We start from the raw sequence: 22,707 nt of genomic DNA on the forward strand, positions 1-22,707 counted from the left end.
TGATATCCTGGAATGTTAAAGGTTTTATTAACCCTATAAAGAGACCGAGAATCTGGTCGCACTTTGCTTCTTATCATCCAAATGTTGTTCTTTTACAAGAAAATCATCTCACTGCAACAGAGGCTCAAACTCAAAAGGCATTGGGTAGGTTTTGTTCTGGTATCTCCTACTCCCATCAAGAAAAATGGGGTACTTATTTCATATCATAAGTTAGGAATGTACTGTTCTCTCTCAAGAAAATGATTCCGAGAGTAGATAGTTATTAGTTAAGTTACTTATTAACAATATTTCGCTAACTGTTTTCAATGCGTATGACCAGACTCAGACTCTTCATTTTGGCCTACTAATACACACAAGTGTCTCTAATATAAAGATGACCTTTTATTGTAGGAGGGAACTGCAACCAGATTATGGATCCATTTACTGATCGTCAATCCCAAATTAGTTTTATTCCCCATAAATCTCAAACAATTTCATAACACAATTTCTCAGTCTTACCTTGTGGATGCTAAATTATGCAATCCTAAAATGATAGAATTCTGTTTTTATTCCCCTCCTCATGGTTCCCTTATCCAATTAGATATGTTCCTTTCTCAATCTTTGGTCCAAAACCTTGTTGCGTCCTCAATTGAACCCATTGCTATTTCTGATCATGGCCCGGTTGTTGCGGACGTTAATTTGCTCCAAGCACATTCCAAGTCTAATAGCTGGAGATTTAATAATTCGATTTTGCATGACCCAGTTTTTTCTTCCTTCTTCACATTTTTCATGGATGAATTCTTTCTATTAAAAATAAAGATCCGAGGATTTCTCCTCAATTGTGGTCGGATTCTTTTAAGGCTATAAATATGAGAAAAGGCCTTAATCGATTAGATAAGCTTCTTTCTTCCTGGAATCCCCTCTTCCTCTCTTGGTGGGGACGCCTGGATACCAATAAAATGATGGTTACTCCTATTTTGTTATATATTTTTTCTAGGATTCCAATCCATATCCCATCCATTTATTTTAAGAACAGATTCTTTTCTAAAATGTCTCTGGAATAGGAAATCTACATTGTCCTCATCACATCTTCAGAAATCCTAATCTATTAGTGCGTCATGACTTTAGGGTTTATCATAAAGTCTTTTGCCTTCAACAAGCCTCTCATTGGCTTTTTTCAGATCCCTCCCCTTTTGCACCTCGATGGCTTGCTATTGAACTTGCTTTGATCGCACTTTTTTCTATAAAAGAGGCCCCTGCCTTTTATTCGAAGAATACTATTACTTCTCTTCCACTTTTTAAACATACATGTTCACTATTGCGTCCACTTTGTCAGTCAAAGGTCACGTCTATGGACTCTTTCCTTCAATCTCCTCTCTGGTGTAACCATTTTATTACTATTAAAAATAGATTTCTTGGAAATTTTGGCGACTTACAAGGATAATTTGGGTTCAGGATTTATTTGATGGTATGGTTACATGTTCTTTTCCAAATTTTCAGGCTTTGTGTCCTCGCTCGTTTTGGCCTAAATTCTCAGTTCTCATGGGCATTATTCTGGATGTCATTTATTCATTTTCCTCTCCTGAAATGATTCCCACCGAAGATTTGCTTCTCCATCTTCTTGCATCTTTTACAAAACCATAGTTAAAATTATACGTTTTTCTCAGCTCCAGACCCTGCTCGTGTTAAACCTGGGAGGTGGACTTGGGTTGTGTTTGGAGCATTGATTTCTGGACTACACTCTGAGCTAGTTCATTGAAGATGTCCAGATCTGCACCTACTACTCAATCTATGTTCTTTTATATCATATTGTTTTTTTACATACATCTGTCTTTACGTCATTTTGCCCATACTACTGATACGAACTATTGGTCATGTGGTTCTCCCTCTGTTGATTTGTTACATCTTCTTTTCCGGAATAAGGTTTGGTTTCATATTTCACATATTTTTATTCTACGTATTCCTTGGTCCAATGTTGTTCTTTTTATAGGAAGTTTATAAGATAAGTTGGATTTAGCTTCATGTGACACTGCATTATTAAACCTTATGCTGCCTTTGGCCTTTCAAAAAATTACACTGAACTGGAAATGTTCCTCTAATTTATCAGTTAAGGCTTGGTAGAATATTGTATGTCATTATCATAGATTGGATATTGTTTTTGCCTCTTCTTGTACACCGTCGTTTAATAGAGATTTATTTTGGTTACCATTAACTATTTAATTAAGTTTGAAAAAATGCATTTACTCCATACATGCTCTGAAAATTTTAAACCCCCATTCCCCATTATTTATTATCTTTTTTTCTGTTCTTTTCCTAAATGGTTTTATTGCCTTTTTATCATTATTTGTTATTAGATATTATTATGTACTGACACTTGTTCTTCAGTTGTACGTTTTTTTTGTTTTCTTTTCCGTTTTTCCCCTCCCTTTCATAGTGCTAAAATGGTAAAAAGCTTTATTTTCTAGTATATTGCTGATTTGCTCATGCCTTCTGTGTTTGTTATGTAATCTTTCTTTTTTGTCTCTTTTGTTATTCTTTATCTTCAATGAAGCTTATTAAATATAAAAAAGACCTAGATATCACAGGGGCATATCTGCTTGTGCAGATATGTCCTCATATAAAATATAATGCACCCTGCCTTAGTAACTTTGGCATGGCACACAGGAGTGTAACATGTCATGTTTTCACTCATGGTCTGCACTAGGAGTCTGTGTGGAATTGGTGTGGGTACCTTAGGGTGGCAAACGATATGCTGCAGCCCTTAGGGACCCTCTTTAGTACCCATGCCTTAGGTATCTGGTGTACCATTTACTAGGGACTTACAATGGTCCTAGAGAGCCTAGATCCATCCCAGATTCTCAACCTCCCCCAGGTTTTTGAATAACATAACTGCCTTGATATTAGTAAATAGGGCGGGATACCCCAAGAATGATAGGTGATTTACAGTCAAACGCTGAGTTATGGTCCACGTAACATAGATACAGGGGCTGTTTCTTAGACTTGTTTATCCATTACTAGAGCCAGGAATTGCAAATGGATTTCAGTTCTCACGCCCTGGATGAAATCCTGTCTGATTTGGAGGGACAATTTTGTTTTCACTTTCTCACTTTAAAAGATCTAAAAGCAGCAGGCTAGCCAAGTATTTAGCATCTATATCTTGGAGGGTAATTGTAAATTACCTGGTTGATGTCTATTATCCTCCTTAAAATGGGGTTTATTAGTGAACCTGTGTTAACCTGCTAGCCTAAAATTTTACATCTGCCTTAAATAAAGCCTGAGGGAGCCCATTTGGGCATTTGAATCTCCAAGAAAGTAGAGGCTAAGGGCACCTGCAAACAGGGCGGGGGGAGGGGGTTGCTTCTGACCTGCGTAGAGGGAAATGGATTACTGAACCCTCGCAGAAGAATCGGTCTATAAGGCAAGGGATGGTCGTAAAAAATATGCTAATATTCAGGGGGCATGGTGGGAGCACTTTGAATGTTATACCCAGCCTATTGTGGGTGTAGCATGCCTAATGTTAGTCAATGGTACAGGAATCCCAGGTGGCAGGTGTGTCATGGCAAGTCTATTAAGTGAGACTACAGATCCGAATGTGAAACTGTAGTTGTGGCAAGTTGTTACTTTTTTCACATTGTATGCTTAAGTTTTATTGAATGAGATGATAGTAATAGTCAAAATGAAAGCTTTAAAAAACAAAACAAAAAAAACACAATAGATTAAGTAGTGTAAACTAACGCATCACTATTGGATTTTAAAAAAATCATTAATTTGCAACACCTTCCTAGAGAGGTTACCCTCAAAAGTTTACAAAACATTCACAACGATTAGAATGTTTCCATTAAATATTAAGTTACCTTCGGGACTGATTCCGGGAAGCAGCTGCATTAAAGGCTTGTGTGGCTCAGACATGTCATTTCTTATGTAAACTGGAATTACACTGAGAAGCTCCTGACGATCTTCTTCATGAACAACAGGAATTGATTCAAGAATAAGCTGCATCTGTTCAAGCTCATGTGCCCCTGTACAAGTGGAAAAACAGATGACAAATAAATCACAGGATTGGTTTAAAAAATAAAAAAAAGCAAAATACAAGTTTATTATTCTGGCAATCAAGGGAGCGCTCCAAGACTCTTTATCGATTTGGCGCTGCTCATAGCCAGGAAATCCACTGCTATGCACTAGAAGGTCAATATACCACCTACATTCAAACAGTGGTGCGCAGGAACACTTAAGTGGGGGTAGGGCTGACTTTGTAGCCCTCCGGTGGAAGGAGACCAGAGGCCAGGGCAAGGCCCCCATAGCGGTGGAATTGGACACTGCTACACGAACTGCAAGTATTCAAAGATGACATTCCTGATTTAGGGAAACCACTGAAGGGCATCAACCAGTACTGCATTGAGAGAATCTGGTAAGTCCACCAAACCACCTTCCCCTCAAGGGGAGCTCTCACTTGCTGTTGATAATAAATACGAGCTGTTCTGGATCAGCATGCACCTGGCACTGCCCCAATATGCTTAAACATGCACACGAAAGGGAGATTTACTCTAAAGACGGACAAATGAATACATTGCTTCTTAATTACTTATGTGTGAATATATGGTTGTTATGACCTAAATGTTATCATGGTTTATTCACTTGTTTGTACCCTAGGGCGAGGTAATCCTGTCAGACTAAGCATGTGGTAATGTAGTCACGGGCCCCATCGGGAACACATACCATGTTTTTAGAATTTTGATGCTCATGCCTTATGTTACGCTATATTGAAAATCAATAAAAATTGGCTAAAAAGATTATTCAGGTGATCAGGTTCAAAATTAGTTTTTGTAATTACTACATTTAACTGATCAATCCCCCCTCCCCCGACTTCCGTTACCAAACAAATCCGAATGTCTATAATGAAGTGTTCCAAGTTAACTGTGCCTGGACTTTAGTAAAAGAGAAACAAAACCTTTATAGGATGTGCCATTCAACAGCTTCCCACCTTTTACCAATTAAAGCCAGTCACCGATTGGTCATCACAGCGCACTGAGTCGTCGTTTAATTAAATATTTTTCTTTTTGAGCAACCTGGTTTGAAAATGTGATATTCATTTTATTTAAATGAATACTTAAAAAAAATTGGATCTAGGCCCAGATTGCAGCGAAATGCTGTACATACGTACAAAAGATACACATCTCACATTGTATACTCATGCAGGTTAGTTTATACTGAGAGTTTAAGCAATGTAAGTAGATGAAAAAGCTAGTATTTCAGATAAAAAAGAGGAGAACACATATGGGGCTGTTCATAAACTGCATTTTGTAGTTCTACAAATATTTTACAAAATGGTTTCACAAACCTAGATACTGAGGTTCTGCCTCTCCTATCTTCTGTGCTAAGATCTCCGCCCCGACTGCACATGTAATATACTTTTAGTAGTAAATGCAGGAGAACATATGGAAAAGGCTGGAAAATGGGATGTACTTACTATAAAAGGAGAGGGGTTAAGGATTTGTGTGCACCCACACACATCGCGCTGTCTATTGCCATTCTCAAACTGCCCTTCTAAAAAGTTTATACAGTCAAATAGGGACCCAAAATGGTAGTACATTACTCCAGCTCAGAGCAGATACTTGCACCAGATGTCATTCCTATCTTTCCCTTCAGGGTGAACCACACCAATGTAATGCTCTTTCCGAACTGGAAATTGTGGAAGTTTAGGTAACTGCTTGGTATTTCATGTTTTTTAGAATCGGAAAAAGGTGAATTTCCTCCGATACCGCCTATCAAAAACAAGATTTCTAGTTTTACTTGTTGATCTATTGAAAGAGAAGTGTGTGGAAATTAATGGCCTATATAAATTCCAGTGTCTTGAGTGTCTAACCTAGTATCCTTCTGTTAGCCTTGAAAAAACAATCTTAAGGTTCTCCCCGTCACTGCAGTGTGCTGAAGACTCAGAGAGCTAACGATTCAGACCGCTTGATTTCCAACATTAGTGAAGGCTACTGAGTGGGCCTAAGTTGCTAGTCCTGGAGCCACAGGCTTTTAAAAAATATATATTTATTTACTCTTTTCAAATGGCACATGTACACAGAATTTGCTCATCAAAGAATGATAAGGGAACAAACAAAATACAACTTGTCTGGGGAAAAGTGTAGTTACAAAGAAGAGAAGCAACTTACCTCAGCAGATAAAAGTCATGAAGGTATAGGTGGTGCATCCAATAATACACAAAAGAGATACCTACCTAATAAAAAGTCAGCAAAGCTAGTAATACAAAAAGCCCCATGCATTGAGTAACTTGACCAAGTAAATACAGCAAGTCAAGTAGCATGACTATGAGCTAGCATCAATGTCCACGGACAGTAGGGTGCTCCGGGAGGGGCCCATATGTATCTTTGGGTCGTGATGAATGGGGTTGCAGCACCGCATAGGCCTCACTGGTAGAGTCACAGTAGATCATATCACACAGCCAGTCTGCATCTTTTGGAGGAAATCTATTGTCCCAGTGCATTGCAATACAGCGTTTAGCGTGCGTCAGGGCCAAGAACCGTCAGGTGCCCGGGAGGATATCCTTGACATAGCTTAAGAGAGCCCAGAGGAGTCTCCATCATGGAAACTATAAGCACTGCCACCTTGGCCTTGGATCGTCAGACATGTCCAATCGAGATGTATAAAGTCAGCATGGTCGACTCGACAATTGGAACAACAGTGGAACTGGGTAGGCTCAATCCTGGCAGATCTCTCTGGCGTGGCGTAAGTGCAATGCAAGTAGTTGTAGTGTGGCAGTTTGTAGCAATAACTAGGGGAAATGGGTTTTGTTGGATTACAACTGTATTGCCACATTGCATCAGGTATAGAGTGACCCAAATATCTCTCCCAAGCAACCCTAAACCTCTCCACAGATTTCAGTCTCAGGGCAATGTGCGTGCGGCACAGCCTAGACACTAGTCTTGTGGTGTTGGGGGGAGGTGATAGTAAGGGTTAACGGAGCAAAATTGTCCAGTTCCACCAAGAGGGATAGGAGATTAATCGCACAAAGTGTAATGCAGCCTTGAGATTAAGAAACAGTCCGAGTGCATTGCATCGCAGAGATTGGCACCAACCTCTCCCCTCATGAGTGGGAGCCATGGGTTTTGCATCAGGGAGATGGATGAAGCATAGGGCAGTCTCCCACAAAGCTTACAACTAAGTTGTGTGCAAGGCCCTACATGCGCTCGAGAGGGTCTGAATAATGGCAGAACTACGAGGCAGCCCCGCGGTAAGGAGGTATTGCAAGGGAGCATCTTCTGCCTAGTCTCTACAGTCGAAGATAAGGAGGGTGATCTTCCACATGGTACCAATAACTTGCAAATAGCATTGCGCAACCAAAAAAATAAAGCTTGAAATCTGACCCCACGAATCCGCCTCTGTCATAAGGCAAAGTCAATACCTTCCATTTGATCCAGATGAAAACGCTTCTAAGCATGTGATCATGGCAAAAAAAATAGTAGTCAATTGAATAGGAATGTTGGTAAACAAATAAATAGAGCACTTAGGCAGCACGATTATCTTAATGATAGAAATGCAGCCGGCCACGCATAATGCAGTTTAATCCAATTCTCCACTTGCTTAGCAAGTTTATCAATAGCTGAAACAGTTTAGGTGGACAACAGTTTCTCTCCATCTGTGAAATGTCAGTGAAGTCGGTGCTCCATGTGAGCAGGTATTCCAACAATCAACGGCTTAGTTTGTCTGTGATGGGAAAGAGCTTAGACTTGGCCCAATTGCTATAGGAGGCCAAAGAAGCTGTCAAACCGGATTATTTTCTGCACTAGTTGGGATACATTTGTGTCAGTTCGCAGTACGAAGACTAATATGTCAGCAGCATTTAGAGAGATCAATAATTGGCCGGAACATTAGCCCGCAGTGAAGGAGTTTCTCCTGCTGATGCTGGACAAGCAGGCCGATAGCTATAATAAAGAGTAATGGGGAAAGTGAGCAGCACTGGAGAGTACCTCAGTCACAGGGAACGGACCTGAAATAATATCAGTGGCGGGGATACACACCCAGGCTCTGCATAAAGCAGCATAATAAGATTCAGAAACCCACGGGGGATCCAAAGTTTATACAGGGTTGGCTCAGGAGCGCCCACTCCGAGTTAAACGCTTTCTCAGCATAAAGAAGCGCGACTACCACAGGGAGAACAGGAGATATTCGATTCAGTATGGCGAAGAGGATTCACAGATTGATGCGGAACAAAGACAGGCTGCACTGGGGATATTATGTGCTCCATAAGAAGAGACAAGCGGATAGCAGCAACCTTAGCAAGTATTTTATTGTCATGATTAAGAGGAGAGAAGGGCCTGTATGAGAAACGCAGGCTGGGAGTCCTACCGGGCTTCAGGAGCGGTGAGATCACTGCCTCCAGTGCTTCTGTGTAGACCTCTAGCAAGTAAAGGGCAAGTAAATGTTTATAAGGCTTGTAAAAGTTACCTGTAGGGCCGTTAAGCCCAGGGACCTTAGTGCTATTGAGAGCATCAATAGCCAGTACTATTTCCACGCAGGATATGGGGCACTCAAAAACTGCTACTGCCCATCAGTAAGCCACTTCTGTGAGGTAGTTTGTGGGGACCTGCGTAAGCTCCGTGGTATGGGACATGCGTAAGTCCCTTTAGTAGTAAACAAGCACTTGCTTTGGCGTTGGTGAGTATAGGTGAGCTGTCGGAGCCGAGGAGCTCCATTATGTACCCAATTTGATGGTTGGGACGTGGCAGTCGGGCTAACGTTTGGCCGGGTTGCTCACCTCTGTCACAGCATGACGCCTGGGCATTCTTTCACAGATAAGCAACATTTTGGTCTGCCAATTTCCCTAAATGCCTCCATAAACAGGGAATAGCGATGAAGGTGGTAGTCATGGCTCAACTGCACTGCGGTCAAGTCACCCCAGCCTCAAGATAACCCAGTTGGGAGAGAACGTCCTACAACACTCCTGCGTGCTTGCCGAAAATAATGCCACGTATGTAGGTCATGAAGGCATTCCAGAGTGTCGCATGTGTTGAGATGATTCCATTATTGATCAAAAAAGTTTCCACAATTGCGTCATGCAGCTCAACTCAAAACACAGTCATGCAAAACCTCAGTGGGGAACCTCCAGGGGACCTTGGGATGCTAACGCTGGATATCTCCAAGATCATTCTAACCGAGGTGTGACTGGACAATGTACGTGGTAGATGGGCAACTTAGGCCACCCATAAGGCAGCAGACCGTGATAGAAACGAGTAGTCTTCATAGGATCACATGCCATGTGGGACAGGGTAGAATACGTAATCTAATGCAGCAGTGTGTCTCATTCACCAGCCATGGACTGTCAATGAGCTTGCGGAAAACGCACAATGCACGCAGTTTGCGGCCTTGACAGGTGCCAGTAGAGTGAAGGCAGGGGTTGATGACCATATTTAGATCGCCTCCCCAGATTACTAAACGGACATCTATACGGCCCATCATTGCAGAGATTTTGTGAAAATAATTTACACATTAACCATGACATTTCTGGAGCCACAGACTTCTGCTGGTTTTGGCTTGGATTCTACTTTTGAGGTTGGTCTACATGTTCGGTTAAATTCTTTATTGGAAGTCACTCAGCATTTTGGCATCAATATACTGTAAAAGACTGTTCTGGCTCATGAAGCCTATCTTAATTTAGAATATCCTCTGCTTTCAAATCTTCAGTACCAGAAGTGGATGTGTAGATGTCCTTTTGGTCTGTGACCGGTGTCAAGTCTTGCTTGGGTAATGTAGTTTTATTTAGTGTACTATAAGGATGGGATTTACAGTCTTTCCCTTTCAAAGACCAAATAAATTGCGGGATTTGTAGTTACAGACAATCTCATGGAATGGTTCTTAATCATCAATATGGATGTAGTCTCCCTCAACATATGTATTAAGCATGAAATGGGGTTAGGAGCTCACAAATATCCAAATACTTTCCAAGTACTAAAATTCTGGTAATATGCTAGAATATTAACTTTCTGTTTAATGTAGAAGTCTTCAGACAGAAATGTGAAACAGAAACAGGACTTTTTCTTCCTGAGCTTTGTAAATCTCTCAATCGGACGGTGCGAGAAGAAAGTAGCATGGGGACAGATTACTTAAGTAGTACTTGTAAAGCGCTGCTTCTCACCCAAGAGGGTATCCAGGCGCTGTGCCACAGGTATCAGTTGTAGAGCCAGGGAATGAATCCCTTCCTGAAGTGGGTCAGCAAGGGTGCGGTGAGGAAAGGAGGGGCGTTCCAGGCTTTGGCGGCAAAGTGGAAGAAGGAGCGTCCTCTGGAGTGACAGATGTGTGGTATCTGTGCGAGAGCGGGGTGTGCTGAGCAGAGATTCCTTGGAGATCATTGGAAGTGCAGGCGGATCCTTGGTTGTGGAGGGCTTTCTAGGCCTGGGTCAGAAGCTTGAAAAGTCATCTCTTCTGGACAGGAAGCCAGTGGAGGTCTTCAGGTGGTGGGTGATGTGGGTACTCCAGGCAGGTTGAGGATCAGTCTGGCGGTTGCAATCTGGATCGTTTGGTCTTTGCATGAGTTTGGTGGTGGTGCCTTCATACAGTGTGTTGCCACAGTCCTGTTGGCTGGCGCTGAGGGCCTGCTCCATCATTTTCCTGGTGATGAAGGCGAGCCACTTGAAAACTTTGCGGAGCACGTGGAAGCAGGCTGAGTAGAAAGCGCTGATCTGCCGTTTCTGCCGTTTCATGGAGTGTTAGCTGTTCAGGATGATTCAGAGGTTGAGGGCAAGGTCCTTCGGGGTGGTGGTGGGTCTGAGCTTCACCAGCCACCAGTAGTCATTCAAAAGAGAGGGGGGGGGGAGGTGTTTGCCGAAGAACTTCAGTTTTGTCTGTGTTGAGCTTTAGGCAGTTGTCCTTCATCCAGGTTAAGATGTTCTTCATACAGTTGTGGGAGTTGGTCTTCGTTGAGGTGGGGTTCCCGGAGGGCGAGAGTACCAGCTGGGTATGGTCGACGTAGGAGATGAGGTTGTGTGATCTGACGATATCTGCGAGTGGAGTCATGTAGATGTTGGAGAGGGCTTGACTGAGGAATGAGCTTTGGGGTACACTGCAGATGGTGTGCTTGGGTTGTGAGGAGAAGGGAGGGAGATGGACTCTCTGGGTTTGACCTGGGAGAAAGGATGTTACCCATCTGAGCGCATCGTCTGCGATTAAAATCTGGTGTAGTCGATCGATGAGAGTGTGGTGGGAGATGGTGCTGGTGCAAATGGAGAGGTCAGGAAGGATCAGGGTGGCTGATTCTCCTCTGTCCACTAAGGTGTGACTGTCATCTACGGCACCGATCAGGAAGGTTTCGGAGCTGTGATTGGGAAAGGTCCAGTAGGTTGTTTTCCTCCAATTAATCGGCAAGTTGATTGGCCTACTCCAGGATTTTGGTGGGAACAGGAGACGGGACGGTAGTTCTGGAGCTTGCTGGGGTCTACTGAAGGTTTCTTGAGGTGGGGGTATCACCTAAATGTGTTTCCAGGCGTCGCGACAGGTGGCTGTGGTTATGGAGGCGTGGAGGATGGTGGTGAGTTGGTGGCTGATCTAGCCTCTACAAAGGTTCAAAAGCGAGTGGGTGAAGGCGTTGGTGGCTGATCTAGCTTCTTCCAAGGTTCAAAAGCGGGTGGGGGAAGGTGCTGGTGTATGCTCCTGAGTGAATGGAGTTTATAAGAGTGGTTGTGTTGGGTGTGCTGAGTTGTTCTCAGGCAGTGAGAGTATGGTCAATGGGATGCTGAGGAGGTTGGAGATCTATGTTTCTATAGTTGGTTGCTATCTTATTGTGGAAGTGGTTCGCGAGGGCACTGCAGAGTGTGGGAGTGTGTGTTTTTTTTGGTAGCCGACGGTCATGAGAGCTCTTTGACAATGGTGATGAGTTCCTTGGTTTGGTTGGCACTGGTCTCGAAGTGGACCAGGTCCTCCTTTGTTGCGGCTAGGAGTTGGCAGTGGTAGTCATTGAAGGCGGATTTGAAGGTGGCTCTGTCAGTGTGGTCCCTGCAAGTTCGTCATTTCTTTTCCAGTCGTTTGCACCTGCTCTTCGACATACTGAGTTCAGGAATATCAATCATCTAATCAAACTACAAACAATATGCAAAGTACAGTCTCATCATAGTAAACTCAAGATGACGCAGCTGATAAATGGACATACCAGCAACAGACAACATAGCAAAAAATAGCACTTAGGGTGATGGCATTCAGGAAGTAAGGATAAACCACAATGTCACATAAATCTAGGCGACAAAGCACTATTTAATTAGGATCATATACAATTATTTCAACATGGTCTTCATAGAAACCATGAGAACAATAAAGACATTTACAACAGGGAAATGCAAAACGAGCTACATCACAACATGTAAGCAGTGAGTCTGTATGGGAATAGTGACTGATAATCACTGCCAATAGCCCATAAACATTTTAATTCGGAATGGTCACGCATATGCTTGAAAAAGTATGCACCCAGTCTTGTGAATTGGTTAGAGGCTATATTGATCAGATCCCTGCGTTTCCGGATATTCAGTAATCTGCAGTGCCTGAAGATGCATACTGTAGTCCCTGCAAGAGATGAACTGATACACCTGCAACAGTTATGGGTGTCACACTTTCAAAATCAGAAACATTATGCAAAATAGTTAGTTTCACCTTAGGCTGGAGGTATATACACTGGATTACACAACTGGGTGCCACATAGCTGTCGAGTAAGCAGTAAGATTGGGGATGGACAAGAGCCCCTGTAGCAGGTCATAGTTAGTTTCCTTATCTTTCAAGCACCACCAGTCTGGGCTCAGCCCAGTCATTCGGACGTCAAGAGGGGGTCCAATTCTTATGCGACTGCTTCAGAGAAACTGAATCCTAGCCTAACCTTTGAGGCCATAGTCTTGTTTGGGTGACTTGGGGGGTGACTAATCTTCCTCATTCTATTTCGTGAATAGATGGGCTTGCCTGCTTAGTTCAGAACTTAACAGATTCTGAATGAAAAACAGTTTGGAGATTAATGTGCCACACACGCGAGACTTGGCACTACCAATCTGTCCTTATGTAGATGGAGGACAGTATCAGATTTTCAAATTCAAATCTGTTTGATTAATAAAAATCACAAAATGTATTCATTCTACAATATAAAAAATAGTGCAAATACGCATTTCTCCACTTGAAGCAATTAAAACTGGGTCATAGTTAGAAATGCATAAGATTAGTATTTACATGAGTTTGCATAAGAGTTTGACACAAAACAATTCCATGTAAGGACTGAAGGCTAGGATTATGCTCATCCATTCTTCACTCTTTATTATACAGCAGCCTTAACATCCCAAAGAAAAAACTTCCTTTCCCATGAACCCTTAGGAAGGACCACGACAACCACCACCAATCAGAATGTCCTCATCCAAATAGAGTTCATTAACAGTCTCTATGCTCCCTCTTTCTTCGCTGCTCCTGCAGCCGTTAAGATAAGTGCTCCTTCTTTGTATATGTTTGCTTAATGTGTTATTAATGGCAAGTTGTGCTAGAAAAACTGTATCGCGCCGAGTGACATGCATTTAATTGGCCGACTGTGCTTTTATTGTCAAGCGCCCACAGGATCACGGTCATTGATCCTATGCAGGCGCAGTAAACTCCCGGGCTGCGTGAGTGCTGCTTGGCGGTGTGGCCCATAGAGGGTTCCTGTCCACCATAGAGTTGCAGCCTGCCTCGCGTGTTCAGCTTCCTCACAGCGCGAGATACGAGCGCAGAGGAGCCTTGGCTGATCTATGTGCCCCAAAGGCTGCCTGAAGTGTGATGCCCGCTCAGACGGGTCTGTATTGTTCAAAGTGTTTTTCATTCACAGACCAGTGAACAAGGCGGTAACCATGATGCCCACATAGCGGGTACGTATCTGATAGGTACTCCCCCTTTGGGACACTGCTGCGCAGGCCCAGACTGCAACCCTTACATTAACAAGGGTATGAAGGCCCACTGACTTTTTCATTCAGTCCAGGACTCACTGAATTGGGTAGATTTTCTAGCGCGAATTGAAACTGCGAATCAAGCACCCTGTAGTACCTCTTTCCTTCCCTTGGATGAAGAGTTTTGCGAAGCAGTGGACGCCTCCATCCAGCACACTCAGTCCTAGCCCTTCGCGCCCCTGAAGGGCAAAGTTGAAGAATTGGTGCAGCTGCGTCAACTGCCCACAGGCCCCTCAGGGAATCCAACTCATCAGAGCTTAAAAGGCCCTACAAGGTAGGGGTCAATAACGATCAATTTGAATGCCTTAAGAAGGCTTCCCTTCATTCACAGCCTCAACGGCCTTCCGACAAGGACTCTTTGGCATTCGCTACAGATGATGCAGTCCCTTTTGAGGATTATGTTTTGCGGCAGGATCAAACATTGAACTGGAGCCATCTAGACCATGGCATCCTACCTTCGAGGAGACACTCCAGCCTCAATTGAGTCCTGGATCCCAGGCCGCTGCCATTGCATCCAACATGTTAAAACCTGCTGATCTACTCCACCCCAGGTCCTCTATGCAGTCCCCTGGCAACAAGGTTGCAGCCTACGTTGTGTGGCATTGCAGGAAGCATCTGGAGAAGGAGGTCAGAGCCTTCTTGCAGGCGGAATGTCCAAGGCCATAACTTAAGTGACATTACTCCTTCAAAGCAGAATTACCAGCTATCATGCACTTGTTTCTGTCCATCATTTCTCAACTTTAAGTTTAGTGCTTAAATACAACCACAGAAACCATAAACATTACTCATTAATGAGCATATCTCACACAGTACATTTATGTATTACGTTCACTAACCTGCAAAGAGGGTTTTTCCAGTCAGCATTTCTGCATATATACATCCTGCAGCCCACATGTCAATGGCTTTTGTATAGTTGTTGGGAGAAAGCAGGAGGCGGGGTGATCTGTACCATTTGGTTACCAATCCTTCAGAAAGATGACCCTAAGCATTAAGAAAATACAGTTCAAACTTTTCTTGGATCATAATTTTCTATCAAGATTTGCATTTACGACCTAAAAATTGTACTTCCTTACAAAACAGCACTCCAGTGTAGATATGAAGAACACAGTGGCATGGCCTTAAAGGTCTCAATTGCACTTGGGGGGGAAGAGAGCTCTTTGCCACTAGCGATTGCAGATTATCACACGTTTGACATAACAGTGCCCAACTTAACTCATTTTCATAGAGGGACACAAAATTAAACTTGAGGATTGGGTGAATCTTAATATTTTATTTACCTGCAACAATCGATGGTTCTTCATATAGGAGGAGTCTTTTTTTCGGATTCATATCCATTATAATTATAAACCTTAGTCAGGGCTTTCACAATAACCTGTGTCAAATGTAGTTTTAAAAATCTTTTTAAAGCAATACAAATAGTGAGAAGACATGCATATTCCACAGTGACAGTTGTCACTGTGTAGCTATAGTTTAGTTACATTTTCCATTAAAAGGCATTTTTTCATTTAACGTTTCACTCCACGGACGGGCCTGCACTAAATCTGGCACTAGGTTAGTGCATGTAACTAAGGTCTGGCATGCCAGTTCTCGAGCAGGGGAAAAAAAGGTCTGGCCAGAGTGAGAGGCGCCAGACCCCATGGTAGTGATGGGTCATTAGGATGTGGAAAGCGGGTAAAAAAAAAAAGTCTGCCTTTCTCTTGTCATATATATTGTCTAATAAATACAATTTATCAAACATGAAAAAAATAATCAATTTTTAGGAAGCTACTCTGCTTTTGAATTTGTAACTGCTCTATTTGCTCATCTTTTAACAAACTATTTTTTGTAGGACTGGCCTAGATACTAGTGTATACGTCTGCCAGCTTCAAGTACTAAACAGAATAAATATATTTAAAACAAACAATGGCAATGCCAATAGGCTTGGCTTTATAGGAATGTTGTATGCTAAGTGAAGCATTACAAGACAATAGCATGGAATAGGTATGCATCTGTGTGGAAACAAAGAACTGGGGTGCTGCTGCCACAGAAAAGCAACTTACGTTATCCATTTAGTTAAGACACTTTAATAGCATGTCAATGTCATGTGTGTGCCCCTAAACGTTCAAGCTTAGGCAGCTAGATAAATGATAACAGCTGCGTGGAGGGCAAGCATCTTTTTGTAGATACACACAACTTCTGCCCAGTCAAAACATGTACTCCTGGCTCCCAACATGTGGACGGAGCCAAATTCCCCCCTAATGATGCTCACTTAACTGTCAAACGACAGCTGGGCTGACAAGCCAGACCATAATTATCATAAATAAAAGGACGTTAGCCCAGCCTTCTCAGTCACTCTTCAGTTAATATCATTCAAACGTTGGGTCAGCCCTTTTAAGGCATTCATTTTTTGGCAATTTCATTCTCCTTTTGCATCATCCCACAGGATAGTCGTTTTGTAATTGGAGTGCAAGTAATGACAAGTAACAGTAATTTTGTCAATTACATGCGTTTCCACATAAGAACCACTGAAAGTCAAAAAAGTGTGTTTCTCTTTCAGACTCTCCAAATATCGCCCTGATCGCCTTCGCACGCTGTTCTTTTCCAGTCCCTTGCAAAACATCAAACTGCCCTTTCACTGGTGCTTCATATGTGTCAGCACTGCACTACGGTCTGCTCTCTCCCCTGCATATTGGCCACAGTGAAAGTCTGTGCAGCAGGGATTCGTCTGTGGTTGCACTGCGACATAACCAATAGGTCATGCTTCAATTGAAATTCTTTTTTAAAGTTTGCCTTGTTGTGTTGATGGTTGAGTGAATAAAAGAATGATGGATGGGTGGGTGTATGTATATCTGGAGTGAGAGCAAGGGTAAACTAAATGGCAGTACATATAATGAAAAAAGCGTGAAACAGCAAACGTACTATGTGAGAAGGGCTAGTGAACTGATGGAAGGAGCAAGTGAAAATGACGTGTGTATGGGTGTTTCAAGACTGCTAATCTCGCAGTTGTTCAAGACCAGAAAATCGTTCAATGCCTTGGAAAGTTTAACTTCGAAATACAGCCAGCCAATGATGTTAGTCCAAAATTTTCTAAAGCTGAAAATTGAAACCACTCAAATTCCAACACAGCGGAGTTCACAAATGTTTGCCTTAGATGTGGGGAGAACACAACACAGCACCAATTCCTTTCACAATGTTTTGTTATGTGCATTTGTACAATGCACAGCTCACTTGTGAGGGTATCCCGGCAAAGAAGCAGTAGCTGTATGGGTCAAGCCAGGGCTAGGTGAATTGTCAGGTTCTCAGTTTTTTGCGGAATTCAAAATCTGTGCAGGAGGATCCGATGAGCAGGTGTAAGTCGTTCCAGGCTTTAGGAGCGAGGGAGAAGGCACGACTACTGGATGATGTTCTTCATTTGTGGGATGCGTGAGTAGGAATCCGGTTGGTAGGTTTGCTGAAGTATATGCGGCTGTTTAGGGATGTGGGGGCCAATGTCGTGTAAGGCTTTGTATGTGTACTTGAGGAGTTTGAAGAGTGATCTGTGGATTGAGGGGAAGTGGATTCTTCTGGTCAGTTGAGAGTTGATTCCAGCATAGAGAGCGCTGCCGTAGTCTAGCCTGCTGGTGATAAGGGCATGGGAGATGGTTCTGCAAGTGTTGGTGGGGAGCCATCTGAACATTTTCTAGATAATCCCAACTATGTGCAACCAGGAGATGGAGACTGCATTCAGTACGCTGTTCAAGGTAAGTTGGTTGTTGATTACCATTCGGAGGTTCTTTGCATGTGATGCCGGTAGAATGTGGGTCAGAGTTTGGCAGGCCACCAGAATAGCTTGTAGCCCCAATCTCTGAAACACAAAGGTCGTTATAGTGGCAGAAAATATGGTAACCCCCGATGAGCATTAAAACCACCTGACAGTTACTATGTTGTCAATGAAACAAAAATAGCAACTGTCACAGGAAAAGCAAAGTGCAGGGAAAGCATAAAAATACAAGACAGACATGTAAAAGCATAGTGAATAGGGACCAAAGCATTTGAAATGAGATTAGGTAAACGTTGATTGTTGGTAAATTTGGCAACCATCATAGCGGATCCAGTGCTACTGAAATTAACCCATCACATGTAAAATACATGCATATAGTTTTGTTAAATGTGCAGTCATTTAAAAAGTGTTCAATAATTTGATGTATTCTTTACAGAACTTGGTTCCAATATACTTCAGTTTGTAACGACCATAACGAAAACAAAAACTTTTTCAGTTACCCTTGTAGCGTAGATGAAATGATACAACTCTACGATGGTTGTAGCTCTTCCTGGCACCGAATGCATCACTTAGTTTGCTCTGGCCCTACTTGAATTGCAATTACTACAAAACTGGTGGGTAGCTTGTAATTTTGCTGGGTATGCTTCACTGCCATTAAAAGATTTTGAAAAAAACAAAAATCACTCTCTCAAAACGCGTTTCAAATAAAAAGTCGAGATTTTACCTGTGCACAAATAGAGCTCAAGTCTGTAAATGTAAAAATGATTATAAACGCTCAAGACTTGCTGAACATGAGGCAAATCTAAAGTGTGCACTGAAAGGTAAGGTATTTACTAAATAAGAAAACGAGCCGAAGTAAAAAAATAAATTTAAAAAAAAACTGCCTGAACAAATACGGCTGCCCCAAGTTGTGTAACAGTCAGTGCCAATCTGCAATAGCAGACGCTAATAGAGCGGCCATATTAACCTCTCGCATCCCAAGTCCTGAAAAACATTTTATAAAGATTGCTGCAGTGAAAAACAATAATACATTATTGTATGTACAGAATGCATATATAACAAAAAACTGAATGTAAGAAGTTGTGTACTTTGTAGGTTTGAAATACCCAGCATTCATTGCAATGCAAGCACTCTAAAAAAAGATGGAATAAATAATAGAGTCGTAGTGAGAATAATCTGAGGGCAGTACCACCCACACAACTCTTTAAAACGTAGAAAAATATGTACAGCCAGACTCATAAAAACAGCTAGTAGGATTTCCCATACAGTCACAGTGTGAGCATAGGAAGAGGCAGCCTTCTTGTGATTTTGAGAACTAAAAGATACAAGAAGAGAGACTAATAGAAGCTCCGAACAGAACATCCATCCTAATAGAAGCATTACACAAAACCAGTTCCCATTCAAGTGATTTCATGAAGAAAACAGACCTCATCAAGAGGTACACTGCACATCTATTTTACATTAAATGCAGAACATTCATTTTAAAGAGGCCAGACCTATGGCTTTGCAATTAAAGCTTCTAAAACGTTTTTTTTTTTTTTTTAAGACGTCAAAGCACTAGCTGGACATTTAACTGAAGGGTAAACATGTTTTAGTCATGTGACACCAGGTGGTAAAGGACACTAACCACCACAGATACAGAGCGACCCTTGACCTCCTGGTAGGTCGTTCCCCCCTCTGCTGCAGCTCCGCCTGCACCCCCGCTGCCGCTGCTCACTGACCGCTGCTGCTGCCACCGCTGGTGAAATAGAGGCCCTCCTCCACCCGCAGGCTTCCACCTGCGCCTCATCCCTGGTGGCCAGTGGTGGTCCTTAGGTTCGTTGTTCACTGTTCGTTTTGCTCTGTTTCCTTTTGCTGCCGTTGCTCTGTTCCTGAATCTGTCCATGCCCCCTGCCCCCGCTCGCCACTCTGCTGTGCGCCCCCTGTATTTTATACCCTGATCGCCGCTTTGCTCTGTGCCCCCTGCCCGCCGCTCCGCTTGTGCCCCCTGTAGTTTGCTTTCTGTATCCCGCTCGCCGCTCCGCTTTGTGCCCCTTGTACTTTGCTTTCTGTATCCCGCTCGCCGCTCCGCTTTGTGCCCCTTGTACTTTGCTTTCTGTATCCCACTTGCCGCTCTGCTTCTGTCCCTGTATTCTGTATTGTGTAACCTGATCACCGCTCTGCTTGTGCCCCCGTATTTCTGTATTGTGTAATTGGATCGCCGCCTGCTCTGTGCCCCTTGCTTTTGTTCTCCTTTCGCTCCTCGGTGCCCCGCGCCGGTCTCCCGTCCTCCGTCCCAGCCGCTGCCTCCCCTGCGGCCCCGCCCCTCCGCACCCATTCGCCACACCCATCCCTCGCCTCCCAGCTGCTCCTCCCTCCCCACCTCCCCATATATGGCGGCCGAGACCCTCATCGCTCTCAACCCAGGAAGGACCCACACCTGCTGCAAGGTCGCCCCGAGGTGCACCCACGTGCCCCTTCTCCTGCCGGAACTGCAACTTCTCCTGCCACAAAATCGCCAAGACACCCACCACAATGGAAGCCAACCAGCTCCTGATCAACACCCGCTCCGCACACAAACACGCCGTCGAACTCTGGGACCTACTCGACACCACATCACCGGACGTCGCCTTCCTGACCGAAACCTAGATGAACGAAGCCTCCGCGCCAGACATCGCCATAGCCATCCCAGACGGTTACAATATCACCCGCAGACCGCGCAAACAGAGCCGGAGGAGGTATCGCCATCGTCCACAAAAACCCCATCAAGATCTCTACAAACACCAACGACACCCTCAGCACCGCCGAACACATGCACTTCCTGATCCACACAGACCCCAAGACCACCCTAAAAGGCACCCTCGTCTACAGACCACCAGGACCCCGGCCTCAATTTTGCGACTCCATCGCCGACCTCATCAGCACGCACGCACTGACCTCCACCGACTACATCCTCCTCGGAGACCTGAACTATCACATGGAGAACAACGACAGCAACTCCTCCACCCTGATGGACAATCTCGCCAACCTCGGACTCAAACAGCTCGTCACAACACCGACCCACATCGCCGGCCACACACTTGACGCAATCTTCTCATCAAGCCCCCACGTCACCTTCAGCCACGCCTCCGAACTTACCTGGACTGACCAACACTGCATCCATTTCTCCTTCCAAAAACCACTCACACACCACCGCATCCTACAGACCCCCCACCGCCGCTGGGGAAAAATCACTGAAGAACAACTACAGACAAGCCTCACACTCAACCCTCCGATGAACCCCACCAACCCGGATGAAGGTGCACTCTCCCTCGAACGCTGGATGAACGATAGCACCAACACCATCGCGCCGCTAAAAACCCCACCAACAGAGACACCAGCAGAAGAGTCAGCTGGTTCACCCCGGAACTCCTCAACTCCAAACGCACCTGCCGGAAACTGGAAAACAGACGGAACAGCAACAAGATGCCAGAAAGCCACACTGCCTACGAAGACGCCATCCGCAACCACCACCACCTCATCAGGACCGCCAAAAAGACCGCCTTGACAACAACGCACACAACAGCAAGGAGCTCTTCACCATCGTGAAGGAACTCTCCAACCCTAGCTCCAACGACATCCCACCATCACAAGCCCTGTGCGACTCACTCGCCACCTTCTTTCACTGGAACATCACTGACATCCATGACAGCTTCAGACCCCGGACGACCCCTGCCGACCACACCACACCACTCTAAACCACACCAAACCACACCAAACCCACCGCACCGCACCCCACGACACCCTGGGCCAACGTGAGCATCGAGGACACAATAAAGACCATGGGATCAATCCACTCCGGTTCCCCATCCGACCCCATACCACACCACATCTTCAACAAAGCCAGCAAGTCCATCGCACCCCACCTGCACAAAATCATCGACCTCTCCTTCGAGACGGCCACCTTTCCTGAGAACTGGAAGCACGCAGAGATCAACGCCCTACTGAAGAAACCCAAGGCAGACCCGAGTGACCTCAAGAACTTCCGGCCCATCTCCTTGCTCCCGTTCCCAGCTAAAGTCATCGAGAAGATAGTAAACACCCAGCTCACGCGACACCTCGAAGACAACATCCTAGACCCATCACAATCAGGATTCCGCAGCAACCACAGCACCGAGACCGCCCTCATCGCCGCCACTGACGACATCAGGATCTTGCTTGACAACGGCGACCCTCATCCTCCAAGACCTCTCCGCCGCCTTCAACACCGTCTGCCACCTCACACTACGCACGCGCCTCCACGACGCAGGGATCCGAAACAAGGCCCTGGACTGGACCACCTCCTTCCTCTCCGGCAGAACTCAAAGAGTCCGCCTCCCCCCGTTCTGCTCCGAGGCCTCCAAGATAATCTGCGGCGTCCCACAGGGATCCTCCCTCAGCCCGACGCTGTTCAACGTCTACATGGCACCACTAGCACGCATCGCCCGACAACACGACCTCAACATAATCTCCTACGCCGACGACACTCAGCTGATCCTCTCCCTCACCAAGGACCCCTTACTGCCTAATCCAACCTCCACCAGGGAATGAAGGCCGTCGCTGACTGGATGGAAGACAGGCGCCTCAAACTGAACACAGACAAAACGGAAATCCTCATCCTCGGGTCCAACCCCTCCGCTTGGGACGACTCTTGGTGGCCCACATCACTGTGGTCCCCCCCGGCCCCCACCGACCACGCACGCAACCTGGGAGTCATCCTCAACTCGAAACTCTCCATGACCAAACAAGTCAACGCAGTCTCCTCCACCTGTTTCAACACCCTCCGCATGCTCCGCAAGATCTTCAGATGGATCCCGACAAACACGAGGAAAACAGTCACCCAGGCCCTGGTCAGCAGCAGCAGACTACGGAAACGCCCTCTACGCCGGATCCTCGTCCAAGCTCATCAGCAGACTACAGAGAATCCAGAATGCCTCTGCACGCCTGATCCTCGATGTCCCGCGCAGCGACCACATCACCCCCCACCTGAAGAACCTGCACTGGCTCCCCGTTGACAAAAGAACCTCCTTCAAGCTCCTGATCCACGCA

General features: G+C 44.7%; 1 protein-coding gene across 3 annotated transcripts in view; it reads right to left on the bottom strand.

The window, feature by feature from the left end:
- Positions 1–22,707, bottom strand: part of MAPK6 (mitogen-activated protein kinase 6) — a 224,615-nt gene that overhangs the window by 24,231 nt on the left and 177,677 nt on the right. For all 3 annotated transcript variants that reach the window (XM_085644181.1, XM_085644179.1, XM_085644180.1), the window contains exons 3-4: positions 14,759–14,903; positions 3,834–3,998 (exon numbers count right to left, since the gene is read on the bottom strand). In XM_085644181.1, the coding sequence (XP_085500307.1) occupies positions 3,834–3,998; positions 14,759–14,903 (310 nt within the window). The remainder of the gene's footprint in view (positions 1–3,833; positions 3,999–14,758; positions 14,904–22,707) is intronic.

Source organism: Triturus cristatus, chromosome 3_1 (genome assembly GCF_964204655.1).
Source record: "Triturus cristatus chromosome 3_1, aTriCri1.1, whole genome shotgun sequence".
NCBI classification, from domain to species: domain Eukaryota; kingdom Metazoa; phylum Chordata; class Amphibia; order Caudata; family Salamandridae; genus Triturus; species Triturus cristatus.